The sequence below is a fragment of the Poecilia latipinna genome, unplaced genomic scaffold (assembly GCF_001443285.1).
Source record: "Poecilia latipinna isolate Pla-1442-1.1 unplaced genomic scaffold, P_latipinna-1.0 Scaffold2035, whole genome shotgun sequence".
Lineage (NCBI taxonomy): Eukaryota > Metazoa > Chordata > Actinopteri > Cyprinodontiformes > Poeciliidae > Poecilia > Poecilia latipinna.
In genome coordinates, this window is record NW_015114651.1 from 30,883 (window position 1) to 48,606 (window position 17,724).

Below are 17,724 nucleotides of genomic sequence, written 5' to 3' on the forward strand. Positions count from 1 at the left end.
GTTTCATTAGATTATGCAAACACTTATATGTTTTCATTTTTATATCATTAATTAATCAAAACATTAAATTTGATTAATTGTTGCACTTATTATCCTGCAGTAGGTAAGGACAAAACCCCCTATACTGTCATATTTATGTTCTGCTTTAATTTGGTTGCACAAAAGTATCAAATACTGAATTTTTTTTTTAGTTTGAGTACATGGTAGTCATATAAATATATAAATAAATTAAAAAAGAAGAAGAAGAAGAAGAAGAAGAAGAAGAAGAAGAAGAAGAAGAAGAAGAAGAAGAATACTGAAACATGTGCAGGCCGGTTTAATGCCATTCAGAGAGAGAGACTGAGTCAATTTCTGTAGAATCATATGGTCAAAAATCTTTTGACTGACTGCAAAATATCTGCAGCAAGTACAGCAGCCACTGAGGTTTCAGATTGAAGACATTAATGTCTGAAATCCAAATTCAATTTGAAAGGCTATCAGAGATTACATACATTTCCCCCATAATGATAAATAAATGTCCGACATTTTATTTAGTCTTTATTAGGAGACTGTTCACCTAATTGTTTTGCATATATTCCGAAATTTAAAAGCAATCTGAATGGTTTGCTATTTTTATTATAAGTTCACTCTGTGCATACATCAGATTATTAAATTAGCATTTCATAAAATCATAAAGTCCTTTCATGAATGACTTTATTTTGTCTCTGGCATGAATAAATGACATAATTTGACAGAGGGTGAACCAGATGAGTGACAGGTATCTGGTGGCATGCCGGTGAGGAGCGCCTCCCTTAGGAAGGAATTTGAACTGCAGGGACTCCTCCCCTCCCTCCCTCTGCAGAGTTGGGAGCTCTCTCCCCTTTTCTGCGACCAGCTCTCGCCTTGACAGCCGACACTGGCGCAGAGTCTGAGCACAGATCTTTACCTTATTTTTCTGGCATATAGCGACCATCCACACCCACAGCGTCCACTCATCCTCTTCCGGAGACAAGCGCTGGAGCGGCCTCGTCTAGAATGGGGAACCGAGACGACGAATACGATTTTTTGTTCAAAGGTAAAAAGAAATATTATTATTATTATTATTATTTTAAATAAAGGGTAGAGAAGATGCATAGATTGGCTCCTTACGCACCAGACAAAGCGGCGTTTTACGAATGATTGTGATTTTTCTCCTTATTGTCGCTGAGCTGCGCTGATGATAATCGGTTGCTGTTATTACAACACAATGCTGTGACATGACAGACCCTGCAGCTATATTTATTGGGTAATTAATCCGCAGCCAGATCCGCACTAAAGCTTTTTAAAATAAACTTTCATCGTCTCATATGAGGTTAGATGTATTGTTTAGCAACACTGGATGCTTTCTCTTTACTTCTCCCGTTCAGATGTATTCAGGCCTGCTGGCCTTTACCTTTTGCTGATCAATAGCACACTCATTCCCAACATGAGGAGGACTCACTGCAGATGCATCGGCGCAAAACTTCCTTCTATTTTCATTTCTGTTATTCTGACCGTCATTAGGCCTGAAAGGGTGTCACCGAGCCTGAAGCGGCACCAGACCCAGGTCCCACCTCGTTTCTGGGTCCAGAATGGACTCTTTGATCCTGATATCAGCTCCTGTGGCACATTAACATCCCGGGCTTGTATAAGCCAGAAAGACCATTTAGATGTAACAAAGTATCCTCTGTGGGATGAATAGAGCATCTGCCGGAGGCGAGGAGTCTCTCCCCCTCCCTCTCTTCCCTCCTTGTGTTTTCTCTCCCTGCCCGAGCCTTATAACCCGTCCGAAACAGGAAGGGCAAGGCGGCCTGAAGCTGTCGATTCAGGGTTTGATGAAGCGTGTTATCAGCTTCCTGCAGCGCCGGACCGGCCGAACCCGACGGGGAGAACAAAGTTGGGCTGCGTTTCCTTTTGTTGAGGAAGTAGGGGAAAACAAAAAGGCTCCACCTCTGCTGCTGCTGTATGAGAACCATCTGCTCAATCAGTCACACTCATTAGACTGCAGCAGCATGGGACAATGGGTGAACAACAGAGACTGTTGATCATTTAAAATCACTCGTTTCCAGGATGTTCACGGGGAATCACCTTACACCTAGAAACCTGAATGTGTTTTATTGGGATTTGAATGATAGACATTTAAAAATCATATTGCTGCGATCACTACTGCAAGTCTTTCATGTCTCTACCAGCTTTGCACACACCTCAAGTCAGATTCAATTGGAGTCATTTCAGTCAACTTCAGTCTTTATGACTGTCTTCTCTGTCCTGACAAAGAGCATCCAGCTAGAAATTACAACTCGTGGTGAAGTGTTTGTTTTTGTTGGAGACCATAGAGTTCAGTTTCAGACCCATCGAACCAAAACATCCTCTTCCACATTTTATGCCTGTCCCCTATGGCTTGTGCGAAATTACAAGCAGTATTCTTCCACCTGAGTTGTGGATCTCTGCAGCTCATCCAGAGTTGCTACAGGTCTTTTGGCTGCTTGTCTACTTAAGACTATTTGTTGACGATGGGTCCCGTTCAGGCTGATGTTGGTCATGTCTTGGTAGGTTTGTAGTTGTGCCGTGCTTTTTCCATTTTCATTGGTGGAATGTGCAAACACTGAGATGTTATTTCTCTGAGCTTCTCAACAGTTTTGTCCCTGAGCTGCCTGCTGCTTTTCTTGGGTGTCATGATATTGATTTGTTCATTAATGATCCTTAGAAAACCTCATAATAGAAAAACAGGTCGATTGTACTAAGTAGGTAACTTCAAGAGCGAAATATAGTCCCAGGATTTTATTTAGGGGTATTAGATTGATAGGAGGCTCAAAAATGTATTTCATTTCCCTTAACAGTTTTTCAACAAAAGGGAAATGATCAATGCTACTTTGTTTTGATCTGTCCCCCAAATCCTTCCAAAATACTCTGAAGTCTTTGGATGCAACATTCAAAAAAGTTAATGGGTTGTGAAGAATAGTTTTTGCAAGACACCATGGGGAATGTCACGGGCTATGTTTACTTACGCTTATCACTTTAGATCATACTTGTAGAGTCTTAGACTGTGAGAATAAATAATGCCTGCTAAAGGAAAATCAAACCAGATCAAATCCTGCATTCAAAAGTCAAGAAATCTCTTTATCTGGTGTTTTGTCTTCCTATTTGAAGTTCCCATTCATAAAAGTGCCTACAGAGATCAGTATGACCCACTTCAGTGTTGACAGGAACGTTCAAAGTCTTCTTTGATTTAACATCGCAACATTGACTCGCACACTCTTCTATTCCTCCACAGTCGTGTTAATTGGAGACTCAGGTGTTGGGAAGAGCAACCTGCTGTCCAGATTTACACGGAACGAGTTCAACCTCGAGAGCAAGAGCACCATCGGGGTGGAGTTTGCCACGCGCAGCATCCAGGTGGACGGCAAGACGATAAAAGCTCAGATCTGGGATACAGCAGGACAGGAACGCTACAGAGCCATCACTTCGGCGTAAGTCTGTTTGTGCTGTGATTGCAAATCTTCAAGTCTTGCAACACCTGCAGTGTGGGGGAAATATTGCACCATGGTAGTCACAAACGGCGTACAACTCTGAGATCAGAATGATTCAACTAACTGGAATGTTAGCTGACCCACACAAACAACCAGACAGGCTTTAAAAACGGCATCTAGTTGCAGCAAGTAACTGATCACTGGCCAGCATGTGTACTTCTGCAAAATGAGAAATTTTGTCAGTTTGCAGGCCCAGTTGGCAGCGTTTAATTTCTGTTAGCACAATACCAAGGAGGAACAAAAGCAACAATGAATTTAGAGAAGCTGTTGTTGGCGTACATCAACCTGGAAAGCGCTACAAATCAAACAATAGGAAGTCAGTGATTCTGCAGTAGATAAATGACCCGCAAGCAGAGGCATTTCAGCAATTTCACCCTGAAAACTGCTGACCTTACATACGCTTTGAAAAGTATTCTTACCCAACAACACCATCCTTAATATCATGATGCTAGTCAGTATTCAAAGTGGCCTGTACTTGGATGGGAAGACAAATGGAAATGTAATTTATCAAAGGTAATGTGTTGGATGCAGCAAAAAGCCTAAGCAAAGAGCTGGAGTTAATGGGGACGGTTTAGATAATAATAATTTTAAAAAAAGCAATCGCAAAGTTGGTACAGTCATATTCCAAACAACATGGCAGAATGCTTTATGTTTATCACCTGAGGTATCAACATGACGTCTTGGTAAATAATACTGCTTTGGTGTAACAACATGCAGCATACTGTAAGAGCGCAAACATGTAACACCAACAATAGATGTAGGCTTATTATACAGACAATAGCCCGGGACAATTTGCAGTCATACAGTCAGCAAAATGACTATATGACTGCAAAAATGAAAGTCCTCAAATCTGAATGAAACAAAGCCACATGGCAAGAAGGATCAGAAAGAATTTACCAACATTTCTTTATAAGTGACGGATATAATGAGTGACCTGCGCCACCTCAGGCCTGTGACCACAGAGGATGGATTGGTTATGACAGTACTACTGTTTACATTTGAGGTACCCTTCACTTTTATATTCTGACTTAGTTTTTGGTAAAGATAGATTATTGGATTGATTTATATGCTTTTTTTCATTTACATTCCATTCTCCTGTAATATTTGGTTAGAACAAGACTTTTTTAATGATTTTCTCTTATGTTCAATCATAACAATGAGTGTGCTATCCATCAATTTACTATCTAAGCCAGGTTATTCTAGGAGAAGCGAGTTGATGCCAATCTCCAGCCGACTTTAGCTTTGTTTCCAGACTTCGGTGCATTCTACAAATGGAGAAAGCGGAATACTAAACTTACCGTGAAAGTTTGGAAAGCAATGAGTTTAAATGGAAGAAAAAAAAAGAAACGAATCCAATAACCGAAGCTTTGAGTCCGTCGATTTAAGTTGCTCTTCCCATTGACGGTGTCACAGGTACTACAGAGGAGCCGTGGGGGCGCTGCTAGTGTACGACATAGCTAAACACCTGACCTACGAGAATGTGGAGCGCTGGCTGAAGGAGCTGAGAGACCACGCCGACAACAACATCGTCATCATGCTGGTCGGCAACAAAAGCGACCTGCGCCACCTCAGGGCTGTGCCCACAGACGAGGCGCGAGCCTTTGCAGGTAACTGAGCTGTCTCTGTTACTGGGGAACAGCTGGTATCACTGGATGAGTCGAGTAGTAAAACTTCATGTGTTTGTGTGTGAACCCACAGAGAAGAACAATCTGTCATTCATAGAAACCTCAGCCTTGGACTCAACAAACGTCGAGGAAGCCTTCAAGAATATTCTTACAGGTACGTTATAATCAGACGATAACAGGGTAAGGAGAAGAAAGGGAGCAATACAAATGCATTTTACTAGATTCATATTTATTAACGCATCAGCTCTGCAGTCAGTCAGTATTCCTCTATAGATGTATTTGCACAAATTACTGCAGTAACCACTGTTTCAATAAATCAAATTGGAATCTGAAGAGATAAGTGAACTCTGATCTGGTAAAAAAAAAAAAAAAAAAAAAAAGGTTGTATCAAGATGGGTTAATATTTTCCTGTTGGGTTATAACAATACTCCTGTATGTTAAAAAACTTTTTAAAGAACATTTTCATATAGAAGCTTAATGTTTTCTGACTGAATTCTGGTTATTGTTTTCATCAATTTTAACATGGCTGCCAACAAAAGTTATTTTCTCATGTCACTGACTTCTATAAATGTGCCCCTGTGATTCATGCATATATTTAAACTCAATTGTGACACACAGTAGGGTATTAGTAATGGGAAAATGTGTGGGGAGTGGATAATCTTATTTTTAGTATGTTAGCAATCATGATTTAGCCTCTGACACATTTACGGAACCACTTTATGTTCAAAATGGGATTAAATTGAAATCGTGGTGATTATATTTTATTTAAGGGTGTTTGAGTAAAAACAGCTGCTCGTATCTACATACCAAACTTTACACATTTTTATTTGCAGAAAAAGGGTTGAAAACTACGCATTATTTTTTTCCACTTCACAATTATCCCCTACTTTGTATTGGTCCATTAAATCCCAGTAAAATACATTGAAATGTGTGATTTTATTATGAAAAAGCGGCGGTAAATCTAAAGTAAAAATATGTTTGCGCTACATGGTGTAAGATGCAATTGTATTGCCTTGTTGACAACTCTCTCCACTTGTTCTTATTAAAATAATAACCATTAATTACATTCAGAGATGTGGAAAAAGCGCTTCAGTCAATTTCTTGTTTTTATTTTTTTTGTCGCATATAAGATCATGTGGGGAATGTTAGTATCAGACAAGGATAAGCAACATGCAGTTTTATTTATGAAGGTAAAAAAAATGGGACCAAACCAGCCTGCACAGAATCAGAATAAGGGTTTCTTGTTTAGAAAATGAGTTCGTTGGGAAAAGCCAGCTGTTTTAGTCTGATTACTACCTGATCTGTACAATCAAGAAGTCACTTAAATCGGACCTAAACGAAACAAAATGTTAAGTAAAAGATTTTTAAAAACATCAACTCAACGTTGATGTTAAGGAGGCAATTACACTTTCCACATGGGAGGGACACTTTAGTTAGATTTTGTTCTCCTCGTAAATTATTGCTGGTAAGCAGCTTTTTTTGTACATACTAAGCTCTGATATTAACATTTGTTTGATGATCCCATGCGTACGACAAAAACAAAAGACATCTGACAGGGGGGATATACTTTTTCATGCCACTGTATATTAAGGTGACACCTAAAGTCTGGCTCCTGAAGCACTGGGAATCCTGTTCGCCAGCACCCAGCATACTCAGATGTTACTGATATAATTCAAACCAGCTGGTCCAAATGTTTATCACTATATGATTTCACCGTTTCATCTGCTGCAGGAAGCTGACTTTTAAACTTTGCATATGCGACTTCCTCTTTCTAATCTAGTTTCCCTTTCCAGATTAGCTTTGTACTATCTTAGGTGTCCAAGAGGTACAAGTGTGAACAGAGTATATGATTACTCTTTTCTGAAACATCACCTGTTTTTTTTATCTTTGTGAAAACAGAAATATACCGGATTGTATCACAGAAACAGATTGCTGAGCGATCTGCCCACGACGAGTCCCCAGGAAACAACGTGGTGGACATCAGCGTCCCTCCGACCACGGACGGCCAGAGGGGGAGCAAGCTGCAGTGCTGTCAGAACCTGTAACCCCCGCTGGAAAACACCCCGTCCTGCCTCACCCGGTCCGATTATTAACTGAAATCCACTAGTGTCGATGTGCTTTCGAATACGCTGGGGCACGACAAGTCAGAGCCTGCACCTTTTGAATCAGTGAAGTCAGTTCCATTAAGCCACAACCGATCAGTCCCAGATAGAAGGAAGAGTTTGATTTCAAGTAATAATCTGACCCAGGTATGGTCAAAACATCGTGGCACAAAAACAGGACTGAAGGTACACTCTCCCCCCCGCCTCCCCGAGCAGCTACCAGCTAGTTAACATGTTAGCGTAGCAGTATAGCCTTGTCCGAGACCCTGTATGCCTAGACATCTCTCTGGTAGACTGTTGCTGGCACAAACTGAAGGCCTGGGTTTGAAATGCTGCCAGTTTCACCGGGATCAGCAGTCCTGTCTTTGGGCCTTTTCCTCCCTCAGTCATCATCTCCAAAAGTGGTTGTGACGCTGCTGACGCTTACTTTGTTTTTGTGTAAAATATATTTTGTTCGGTTTGTTTTGATAGCTTGTCTGCTCACATACATTATATTAATGCCATGGAAATAAATTTTACAATATTACTTTGCAGTGTCCTTTTTAAAAACAAAACAAAAAAAAGCAGTACAGACTATAGATTAGACAGCCGATGATTAAAAATGTGGGAGGAACGTCCTCATTTAAGTATTCAACCTCACGACTCTAATTGAATTTGGAAAGTGTTTTTGTGTTTACTTTTCCCTCAAGCTTCATGCAGTTTTTTTTTTTTAAACAGTCTGAGAAGCATAATGAAGAAACAGCCGAACAACTCGTTGCTTCTATGCAAGACCAATACAAAATAACTTGTTAAAAAGGAATAAAAATATCCAGGATACCGCCTAAAGTTTACTGTTGCCCAGTAAATGAAAAGCTCACTTTCACCCACACACCAGTTATGCTTGAGTAGCAGAGAGTATTTGAATTGAACAGAGCATCAGATCATCCATAGACTTTTGTTTTTAACCTTTACTGAGATATTTGCTTCGTGTTCTGAACAGCAGCTGTGTGTATAGTAACATTACACAGAAATATCATACAAGGAAGAGAAATGAAAAATTCCCTTCTCAAACTCCCACACTGCCTGATTACAAGGCATCAACACAGACCAAGTTGCTGGCTCCCCTGGTGAAGTGTAAAACGCCTCCAAGCAATCTTCCACTGCAGTTGTATAATTGCACACTTTAACGAGCCCGAACTTTAAATTATGTGCATATATATTCAATGGGGAACACATTACATACGTTGCGTCTGGTGAAGCATTTCTTTAGAGATTTGTGTTTTGTGTTATGATACATTGAAATGATGATACATTTTCAGATTACTGGTTAAGTCTGGGGGATTTTTTTTTTTTAAATTAAGCATGGTACTGGGTGGCTAAGTTGGTAAAGCGTGCACACCATGTACAGACTCTTTGACGCGGTTGTCCTGAGTTCGACTCCCCGTCTCTGGCCTTTGTCTCTTCACTGCTCAATAAAATCTTTTTTTTTTTTTTTTAATCTCAAAAGTATTTTAAAGAGTTTATAATGGCAAGCAATTTAACAAACACCACAGATCCTCCACCACACAGTTTTCTCATGTTCGTTCCATTTTACACCAGGCTCATCTGAAAAGCTCAATCTTAATTTAATTTGTGCTTCAATATCGTCCCAGTTAAAGTCCCATTGAAAGTTTGGCCAACTGAATGTTTATGCTTGGGATGGTAGGAAGTAAAAGGGCTAGCAAAGGTATATTAGCAGCTGGTTAGTGGTAGCTTCAAACACCTTAAGTCACAGAACACAGTGACTGGAACTATAACAGACAAGTTCCATACAAAAAAAAAATAATACACAGAATAAACAAGATTACGTAAACTTGCCACAGCAAAATTTGAGACCTGTGATTAACACATTTATTTTTCTTTTATGAATTCAAGACATCGTAAGGCCTTGATTTCAGATGCATAAATTTAAGATTTTTTTAAGAATGCAGACACCCTGCTTCAGTTCTACAAAAAAATTAAAAGAAAGAAAATTTTAGGTTGCTAAAAATTATGTCACTGTTATTCCCTAATACGAGATTCCCCCCACTGAATAAATGTGCTTAGACTTCACATTTTCAAAATTGCTTTTTTTTTTTTTTTTTTTAGTTCTGCTGCAATAAAAAAAAAATTAATTCACGCAAACAAGTAAGCAAATCCCAGTTCACACGATGTCCAGGAGTCCCTCATGTTTTATTGCACAATAACCCAACTTTCCAGGGGGATGAAGCAGGAAGACTACAGTAACACAAAAATACTTTTAGTATACATCGATTGACATCTCAAAGCACATTTCTCTTTTGCATTTTGCTGAGGCCCAGACTGCTCTCAAATTGCATGTCTATCGTTTCCCCAGTGCCTTCCATCTCACCAATCTGAACACGGTCGCTGTTGTATTTTTATTTTTTTAATTTAATTTCTTGTGGTTTTTAAGACATTTTACCACAGACCATTTCTATCCAGCTCAGCTCATGAGTGATGCATTTACACATGGAGTGAGGCTATTTCCTAATGCACTTTTATGACAACAGAAGAGACATCATCCAATTAGAATGTAAACACTTTTCATGCCTTCAATACTTTTTCAGAGCGAGTTAGTGTCATTTTATGAACTACGATTCCCAGAAAAACCCCCCCCCCCCCCCCCCCCCCCCCCTTTGACATGTGTGACTGATGCAACGCGTCTCCCTTTACTGACCAAGGAGGAACATGATTTAACGTTCCCTCTAGAGAAAGCAATGTAAAAGCTGTACCTGGAAACTTAAAAGCTTCAGATTATAGACAGGGACAGTGATAGAGGCGACAGTCGCCCTCTACTTGTCAAACAAACAAACAAACAAACAAAAAAAAGGAGTATTCACAGCTAGACTTTGTCAATCTTCTTAGGTTCCTATCCATTTGCAGAACTACTGTTCGTCCACGGTTTAAAACCAGCTAAATACATTGTGCAGGGGGCATAATAGGGGAATTATAGGTAGTGAATATGTCTCTTATTATACTGTAGTAGCATGCTGAATCAGTTATATCCTGCTACATTAGCTTGTGTCTTAGTATTTTATAAGTTTCTGCCACTGACATAAAAAGTCAGGCTGGTTAGTTCAATCTCCGAGTGTCAGTTCGTTCACGTCCCCAGCTCTGGTGAATACACAGTTTTTAATAATCTAACACCACTCTGAAATGAGTTCCTCCCAAATCCACTTTTTGTGGGCAGCCAATAACGTAGTTTTGTTTTTGTTTGTTTTGTTTTTTTTAATCAAGTGCTTTAACAAAGAATCATGAGGAGAAAGCATCCCTTTCCCTTCAGGATCGTCCATATGAAGTGCAAAAGTTCAGTATTACTATGATTAATCTTGTTTTTAGAGTGCTTGTGTGAGCTTGATTTGCATTATTTCCCTCGCCGCCGCCCCGGCACTCATACGATGGTCTCGTCAGTCATTTTCTTGGTCGACTTGGTCGGCACCGAACGCTGGGTGGTGTGCGCCCCCTTCATGTCGGGCATGAGCAGGCGAACTTTCTGATTGGTCCTCCTCCACTCCGAGTACAACTGACAGTGATACCGAAACGACACCTAGAGGTCGGGCGACAAAGAAGAGGGGGTTGGTCCACAACAGACAGTGAAAGGAGATTAAAAGACGTGTCAACAAACCTGACAAAAGATGTCCGAGAGACAGCATGATGAATGCAACGCAGAGAAAGAAAGACGAAGGCTAATTTTTAAAAGTGAATTCATAAGTGCGCTTTGCAAAGTTTCTCTCGGTGGCTTTTTATACACCCGGTTCAGTAGATGTGGAGGAGAAATTTGGCTTCTGATCTCAGCAAGCTATGCGTTTCTGTTCAGGCATGTAGATTCTCGGAAGCTCTGAATGATAAGAAGCTGCACATAAAGTCCTGCTATTCTTCGCTCATCATGTTTTATGAGTTCCCCACTTCAAAAAAACTGGAGAACAATCTCTTCTGCAGGACAAACTTCAACGTAACCCGTTGGGATTTTATGTAAAATATCAACATAAAGCAGATACTAATTGGGAAGTGAATGGATTTTATTTCTAAATAAAAATCTACAGCACTGTATCCATATACATTTAGAGCCCTTTACACCAACACAAAGCAGCTGCCTAAAGAAATCAATTAATTAGTAAATTCAGTTCATTCGTGTGTAATTTAACACTTTATAAATTTAGAAAAACTGCAGAAATCCACAGCTCTAATTGGAAAATCTATTTACAGAATAACTATTAGTCATGCAATACACAACTCTGGCCCTTTTCGGAGGAGTGGCAAGCAGAAAATCACTGTTGGTATACAACAAGAAGAAGTTATTTTTAAAAGCTTTTGCGAAAAGCCGTATATGTAACACAACCAACACATGGAAGAATATGATCTGGTCAGATGAGAGCAAAATCAAATAACCTTGCCCGTATTTAAAACATTACGTGTGGCAGAAAACTAACACTGTGACACCGTGAACACAACGTCCCCGATCTCAGACATGATGGTGGCAGCATCATGCTGAGGGGAAGGTTTTGTTCAGCAAAGACATGAAAACTGGTCAGTATGGATGGGAAGATGAATGGAACTAAATAAAAAGCTATCTCCGAGGAAAACGTCTAAACGGAGCTAAACAACCACCGCGTTACCATGGAAAGGTTTCGATTAAGGTAAAGAAACGGCCTAGTAAAAGTTCAGAACTAAACACAATTAAAGGTCTGTGTAAGTAGAGATGTTTTCCAACCAATCTGACTGAGCTTGAGCCATTTTGCAAAGAAGATTGTGAAAAATTTCAATTTGTACTGCAACCCGCTTAGAGACAGACGCCAAAAGACTTAATTGCAACACAAAGTGGCTGTAGAAAGTACAGCCACACGGGAGTTAAATACAAATGCATACCTCACTTTTTAAATTTACTTTTGAAAAAAGAACATATCAATGAAATTAATCATTTTCTTTTTAATAAAATACAATTAAGCTTGTTGCTATAACATGAAAAAAAAAAAAAGGTTTTGAAACATTTTGCAAAGTACTGTTGACAAAATCTAGAAATTTGTTTTACATTGTCATTCAGACGACTTAATTTGGAACTCCATCCATCCATCCATCCATCCATCTCTCCCTCCCTCTCTCCATCCCTCCATTCCTCCATCCATCCGGTAGGGGGGGCAGCAGCTTCAGATATTATTAAAAATATTATTTTTAATAATATTTTTTAAATAGAAGTCCTGATGTCCTTATTGTCCCACCCGTTTCACTCCCCCAGTAATTCTCTGATAAGCATTTAAAGACGTTCGTACTGAACACACAAACGACACGAAGGTGGTTTTGACTGAAATAAGTTTTATGTTTTATCCCCGACTCCTCTGGGTCTGGCTCTACCGTCCTTAGCTGATACTTTGTTGGGGGGGAGATGGTGCAGAAATCCTAGTAAAAAAAAAAAAAAAAAAAAGATCCAGCTTCAAGAATCTATTCAGATTTGAAAAAGGGAGGCCCAGACTTCCCTCTCTCCAGCCACTTTTGCAACAGTATTTTTTAAATATATATATTCATTTGACCTTTATTCATACAGGATCACAAGATCTCATTTATAAGAGACTTGTTTTGATTTTTAAAAAAAACTAAGCTAATAAAATATGAGCTAAAATCAAGAGCAAATTTCCGAAAGATTTCTCTTTTTGTCTTAAACACCACAGAGTAAGAAAACGGCTATGAGTTGAAAATGATAGACGGTTCACCTGAGAATATAAATTACAGTGGCGAGCGAAAGCCGTAGTTACCAGTGTCCAGAGGATGTAGATGGTGAAGAGGGCGATGGTTAGGGCAATAAGTCCAACAGCCTCCAATCTGCTTTTCAGCTGCAGATGGTCCTGGGCCCCCCTGAGACACAACCACCCGGAAATAGCCGCCAGGGGCGTGATGAGAAGGAAACAGGCCATGTCACACAGCAGTGTGCGCTTCTCACTCCGAGGGCCGGGGTCCTTCAGCCACTGAAGGACAGCAAAATGAAGAGCTTACTGGTGCAATTCAAACTTAGCGGTGGTATCAGTTTAGAAAATAGAAATCTAAAGGAAGAGCTTTGCCGAATATATCTGTGTGATGTGAACCGGTCGTTTTAGAAAATATCTGCTCTCACCGTGAAGACGGCAAAGTACTGCAATGCTAAATACCAAATGAGACTCAACTTCTAGTAAACATACAAAACAAGATACCAAACACATCCATCGCCGCAGTTAGTTCAGCCCCTCCTACCTGTGTCAGTGGTTGTGGTCTCCGCTCAATGGTGAACTCTGTGTGACAAAGTTCACAGTAGCTGGTGTTGGAGGACGACAGCCACTTTTCCAGGCAGCTCTTGTGCACTTTTCCCAGAGTACCAGTGCAGTCGCAGGGTGAGAGCAGTGTCTCCCCTCCGGCGCCCTCATGACAGATCCGACACATCCCCACATCGCTGAGCGCCGACACGCGACCGCATCGGAGGGGAAGGGGAAAAAAATAAATAAATAAAAAAATCATAATAATGTGAGCCACTTATTTGCAGCATACACTCTGGAGCCACATGCTAGTTTTATACTCACCTCTGCAAGCTCACAGCTTTGACAACAGTGGAGAGTGGGCGGCCATCTTTAGCTGTAACCTTGGCAACGTACTGGGCCTGTGTAGTAGAATCGGACTCCTCTGAATGCTTAGAGGCATCGGGCTCAGTGTTCTCAGAATAATCGCAGAGGGATCCGGGGAGCTGGCAGCACCCTGACGAAGACATGGCTCATCTGGGGTCGAAAGTGACGACAATACTGGCAGAGGCCGGCGCTGGCTTCAACTGAAGAACTGATCCTGAACTGGATTTGATTTGAAAGATTCAATCCCCCAAACTTCTCTGATCCACCTACAGGGAAAAGTCCCAGGATATTAGCAACATAAAAGCAGATGTCACATGATTATGTAAAAAAAAAAGACAGACTCTTGTGCCTTTTAGTCACTTCTTTACTCACACTTCTCAGTTACAGTGTCATCAGTTTTAGGTTTTGAATTGGAAACATCATTTTTACAAGGATGGTATTATTTTACAATTTCAATATTGAAAAAAGTAGAAAACAGGAATTAGGTGATTAAGTTTGAATTTAATGTGATTTCTCTCTAATCTACACAGAATCTAAATTTCAGAAGCAGTTCATCTCAAACTTACTCATACCCCTAGAAGATTTCAATTCAGTTCAGTTTATCTATATAGCATCAATTCAGAACACGTTATCTCCAGGCACTTTACTAAAAAAATAGTTTGTCTCTCAGTCATTCAATTTTGATTCAAAATATTTTATTTATTTTCGTGTGCACCTGCTTTTTTTTTCTTAATATTTAAAAATGTATTTATATAGCTTTCAGAAACTGATAGCTAAAGAGCAAAAAAGTGACCACAAAAGCACAACTTTATCCACTAGGATTTCTCTTTAAATAGCTACACACTGACCACAGACAAACACGAATCAATTAATAATCAAAAGTCTGAAAATCAGAGTTTCCCCCAGTCTATTCTAAGCCTGGCGGGCCACCAGGCTTTACTTGTGTCCCCACCAGGCTTAGCATTGCTTATTTATTTGAGTCTTTTTTAAATGTTTGCTTTTTAAAAACAAACAAACAAACAAACAAACAAACAAAAAAACGTTATAGTTGGTGTTCAGATATTAATCTTTAAATCTTCCAATAACACATAATTATCAAGTGATATTTTCAAATTTACTCTCAAGTTTAAACATTTTTTTTAACACAAAAACATGATGGGCCGCTAGATGAATGACTTCTGAGTGCCCAACTGCAGAGCTTAACAAGTTTTCTGGGGGGGAAAACCTTGTGGAAAGAATAAGAAAAACCGCTACTGATAAAAAAAAAATAAATAAATAATAAAAAAAACTGAAATCCATAAGCCTGTGGATATCTTCATTTTGTGTGTTCCTTGGAAAAAAAAAACTGTATCGAAATATTTTCTTTCAAATTAATACCAGTATTAGTTAAATCCAAAAAAGCCACTGCTCATGCATTTTTTAAAATTAACATCTAATGCAGTTTGAGCAAACAGGAAATTGGCTCCAACATGCATTCCTGTTTATTTTTTTCTTTTTACTTTTAGGGCAAAGTCTTTAAGGTGATCAATGAGGAAAAAAAATCATAGAAATCCTTGTGTATTTAAAAAAAATACGTTTAAATGTGAGTTAAAAAAAAAGAAAAAAAGAAGCTAGAATAAAATTAAAACCAATCCCCCCCGCACAAAAAACACCCATAAACTGTCCAAGAATCAGAAGGAGAGTGAATGTGGGCTATTTGGCTTTAAGATCTATTAATGCCTTCACCCACATAAGGAATGTTTGACAGTGTAGTGGGAGTGTTTGTTTTTCAACCGAGTTCCTGAGGTCTGGGTGGCCGTGTCAAAAACAACATGTAAACCTGTAATTTATCTACAATAACCTCCTAGTTGTTAAAATTACATTCTTAAAATGCTGTAGGAATCGAACAAGTAAACATTTGACTACAATTCATGACATACTAACCAGGACTGCAAGGTTTTACTTCAGTTCAATCCGACATACTAAGAGAGAAAAAATTATTAAGCTTTATCACACTAAAAGGCGAGAAAAAAAAAATCAGAGCGATTAGTATCTACATTTTGAGTTTCTATTAAGCGGTTGGCCGTAATAAATAACACACCCATCGTTAATTATGCTCAACTGACAGTAGCATTGGTGTGTAATAACCGATAAGAATATAAGTATTTAAAAATGATAAAACCTGATGCCTTGTTTTGGTAGTTGTTTACAATAGAGCAAATATGTTATGTGGCTGACAAAAAAATTATGCTACTAAGGTGGAAAATATGACTTTACTGTAAGTGTACTCACCCGACGGCCTGCCTTTTCTTCGCTTGGCCTTGAGCTAACTGGACAACCCTAGCTACGATTTATGACTATGAAGCCTGAGCAAAAGCTGCCATGACGAGAGCATACAGACGACGACCATATGCAGTGTACCCTCCCCATGACAGGCAGTTCGGGCCACTTGATTGAATTTGATTAGAAAATGTAGAATAAAATCCACCGGATTCTGCCAGAATAGCTAGACCCAGAAAACGGGGCTAGCTGGCTAGCAACGGGTAAGCCTCGGCATCCCTCAGCTGTGCACTGGTCATGTGACCCCGTGCTGCCTTCACAGTCATTTGTGATGTCGGAATGATGAATACAGTAAATCAGTCAATAGGGTATCAAAGAAACTCAAAAAAAAAAAAAAGATCGAACAAAGTTCAATAAGAATGTTGCATCATCCCGCTTTTTTTAAATATTATTTTTATTTATTTAAATTGCTACTTTCATAAATTGTATCAACAAACGAAGAGTAAAACATGCCTGTTTTATTCTTTGAAATTATCAATAATGTAGGCAACTAAAAAATCTATTAACGTCAACAATGTAGAAGTAGGGAGCCCGTTTGGTGATATCAGAGAAAAGAAAGAAAAAGAAAAATTGTGGCCACGAAATATCAGAGTTGTTACTCGCGGCCAAGACTTAGTTACTATAAGGCAATTTTATTTACACATTTTCAGCAACAAGGCTCGAGGCACTTTACATGAATTAGAAGGAAATGCAAACAAAACAACAAACCAAAAGAAAGGCCAAAAGGTAAAAGTATAGAACTTATTGGTCCCCCTTGTTTAATAATTAGTCTGTATTTTATAAACTTGTAGGGGTTTCTCTGGATTCTTGATCTGATCAAATTAAATGAGAAGTGTTGAAAATATTTGTTTAATTATGCTAGTTTTTAATGACGTTTGATTTTAACGCATGTTGAAATATTGGATTGATAATGATTTTGAGTAGGCCTCAATTTAGGTTAAATTTAGACTCATGTTTTAATCAGTATATATAACTTAGTCAGTAGAACATTTTTCTTAGATATAATGAGCACAATTCGATTAATATTAGATTAATCAGTAGTTGTTGTTTTTTTTTACATAGATCATAGACTTAACAGTATGTCATTTGAAAAATGTATTACTGCATTATATCCAAAGAAGTAGAAAACTAATAAGAAAATATTGAGTGTAACAGATGCTTTGGTATGGAAACTGCTTATGTCTGTTTTATGAGAGTTTAAAGATATTATATGAAATGTGTGACAATTTTTATAATCAAAATCTCCTGTTTGATGCATTGGGGAGAGGTCCGGAGAGCTCTGTGCGGTGCAGGAACCAGTTTGAGGCAGTTTGAAAGGATAAAAAAATACGGATAGCTGATTAACTTCAGATCTGAGAGAAGCAAATGAGGATTTAACTACCGTCCTGATGAGAAGCTGCTTTCTGACCCAGATGATCTCCATCCAACCTGGTTCCATCCATCCATCCATCCATCCATCCATCCATCCATCTAACCTCGTTCTCTCTATCCATCCATCCTGGTTCCCTCCATCCCTCCTTCCATTCTGGTTCCGTTCCATTCCTGGGAA

The 17,724-nt window shown here is 39.1% G+C and overlaps 2 protein-coding genes across 3 annotated transcripts; one reads left to right on the forward strand and one right to left on the reverse strand.

The window, feature by feature from the left end:
- The first annotated feature begins 820 nt into the window (after positions 1–820).
- LOC106935857 (ras-related protein Rab-11B-like) lies at positions 821–7,780 on the forward strand. Its single transcript, XM_015016557.1, has 5 exons — positions 821–1,054; positions 3,272–3,467; positions 4,941–5,134; positions 5,226–5,306; positions 7,052–7,780. The coding sequence occupies exons 1-5, from the start codon at positions 1,015–1,017 to the stop codon at positions 7,195–7,197; spliced, it is 657 nt and encodes a 218-aa protein (XP_014872043.1). The 5' UTR covers positions 821–1,014; the 3' UTR covers positions 7,198–7,780.
- Positions 7,311–16,469, reverse strand: LOC106935856 (E3 ubiquitin-protein ligase MARCH2-like). Of its 2 annotated transcripts, none has more exons than XM_015016554.1 (5): positions 16,128–16,469; positions 13,815–14,122; positions 13,492–13,705; positions 13,020–13,229; positions 7,311–10,819 (listed from the first exon to the last, which is right to left on the reverse strand). In XM_015016554.1, exons 2-5 carry the CDS (start codon positions 13,997–13,999, stop codon positions 10,664–10,666), a joined length of 765 nt encoding a protein of 254 aa, XP_014872040.1. In that variant the 5' UTR covers positions 14,000–14,122; positions 16,128–16,469; the 3' UTR covers positions 7,311–10,663. The 2 variants fall into 2 exon arrangements, with proteins under 2 accessions (XP_014872040.1, XP_014872041.1); XM_015016555.1 differs by having other exon boundaries at positions 13,492–13,687; positions 16,128–16,466.
- Between the last annotated feature and the right edge of the window lie 1,255 nt (positions 16,470–17,724).

What these genes read in the sequence shown, in the direction of transcription:
- LOC106935857 (XM_015016557.1), top strand. Translation starts at nt 1,015, where the DNA reads ATGGGGAACCGAGACGACGAATACGATTTTTTGTTCAAAG. An exon ending in CGAGGCGCGAGCCTTTGCAG is followed by an intron (nt 5,135 to 5,225) that starts GTAACTGAGCTG and finishes GTGAACCCACAG; the next exon opens with AGAAGAACAATCTGTCATTC. An exon ending in CTTCAAGAATATTCTTACAG is followed by an intron (nt 5,307 to 7,051) that starts GTACGTTATAAT and finishes TTGTGAAAACAG; the next exon opens with AAATATACCGGATTGTATCA.
- LOC106935856 (XM_015016554.1), bottom strand. Translation starts at nt 13,999, where the DNA reads ATGTCTTCGTCAGGGTGCTGCCAGCTCCCCGGATCCCTCTGCGATTAT. An exon ending in AAAGCTGTGAGCTTGCAGAG is followed by an intron (nt 13,706 to 13,814) that starts GTGAGTATAAAA and finishes CCTCCGATGCGG; the next exon opens with TCGCGTGTCGGCGCTCAGCG. An exon ending in TCTACATCCTCTGGACACTG is followed by an intron (nt 10,820 to 13,019) that starts GTAACTACGGCT and finishes CCCGACCTCTAG; the next exon opens with GTGTCGTTTCGGTATCACTG.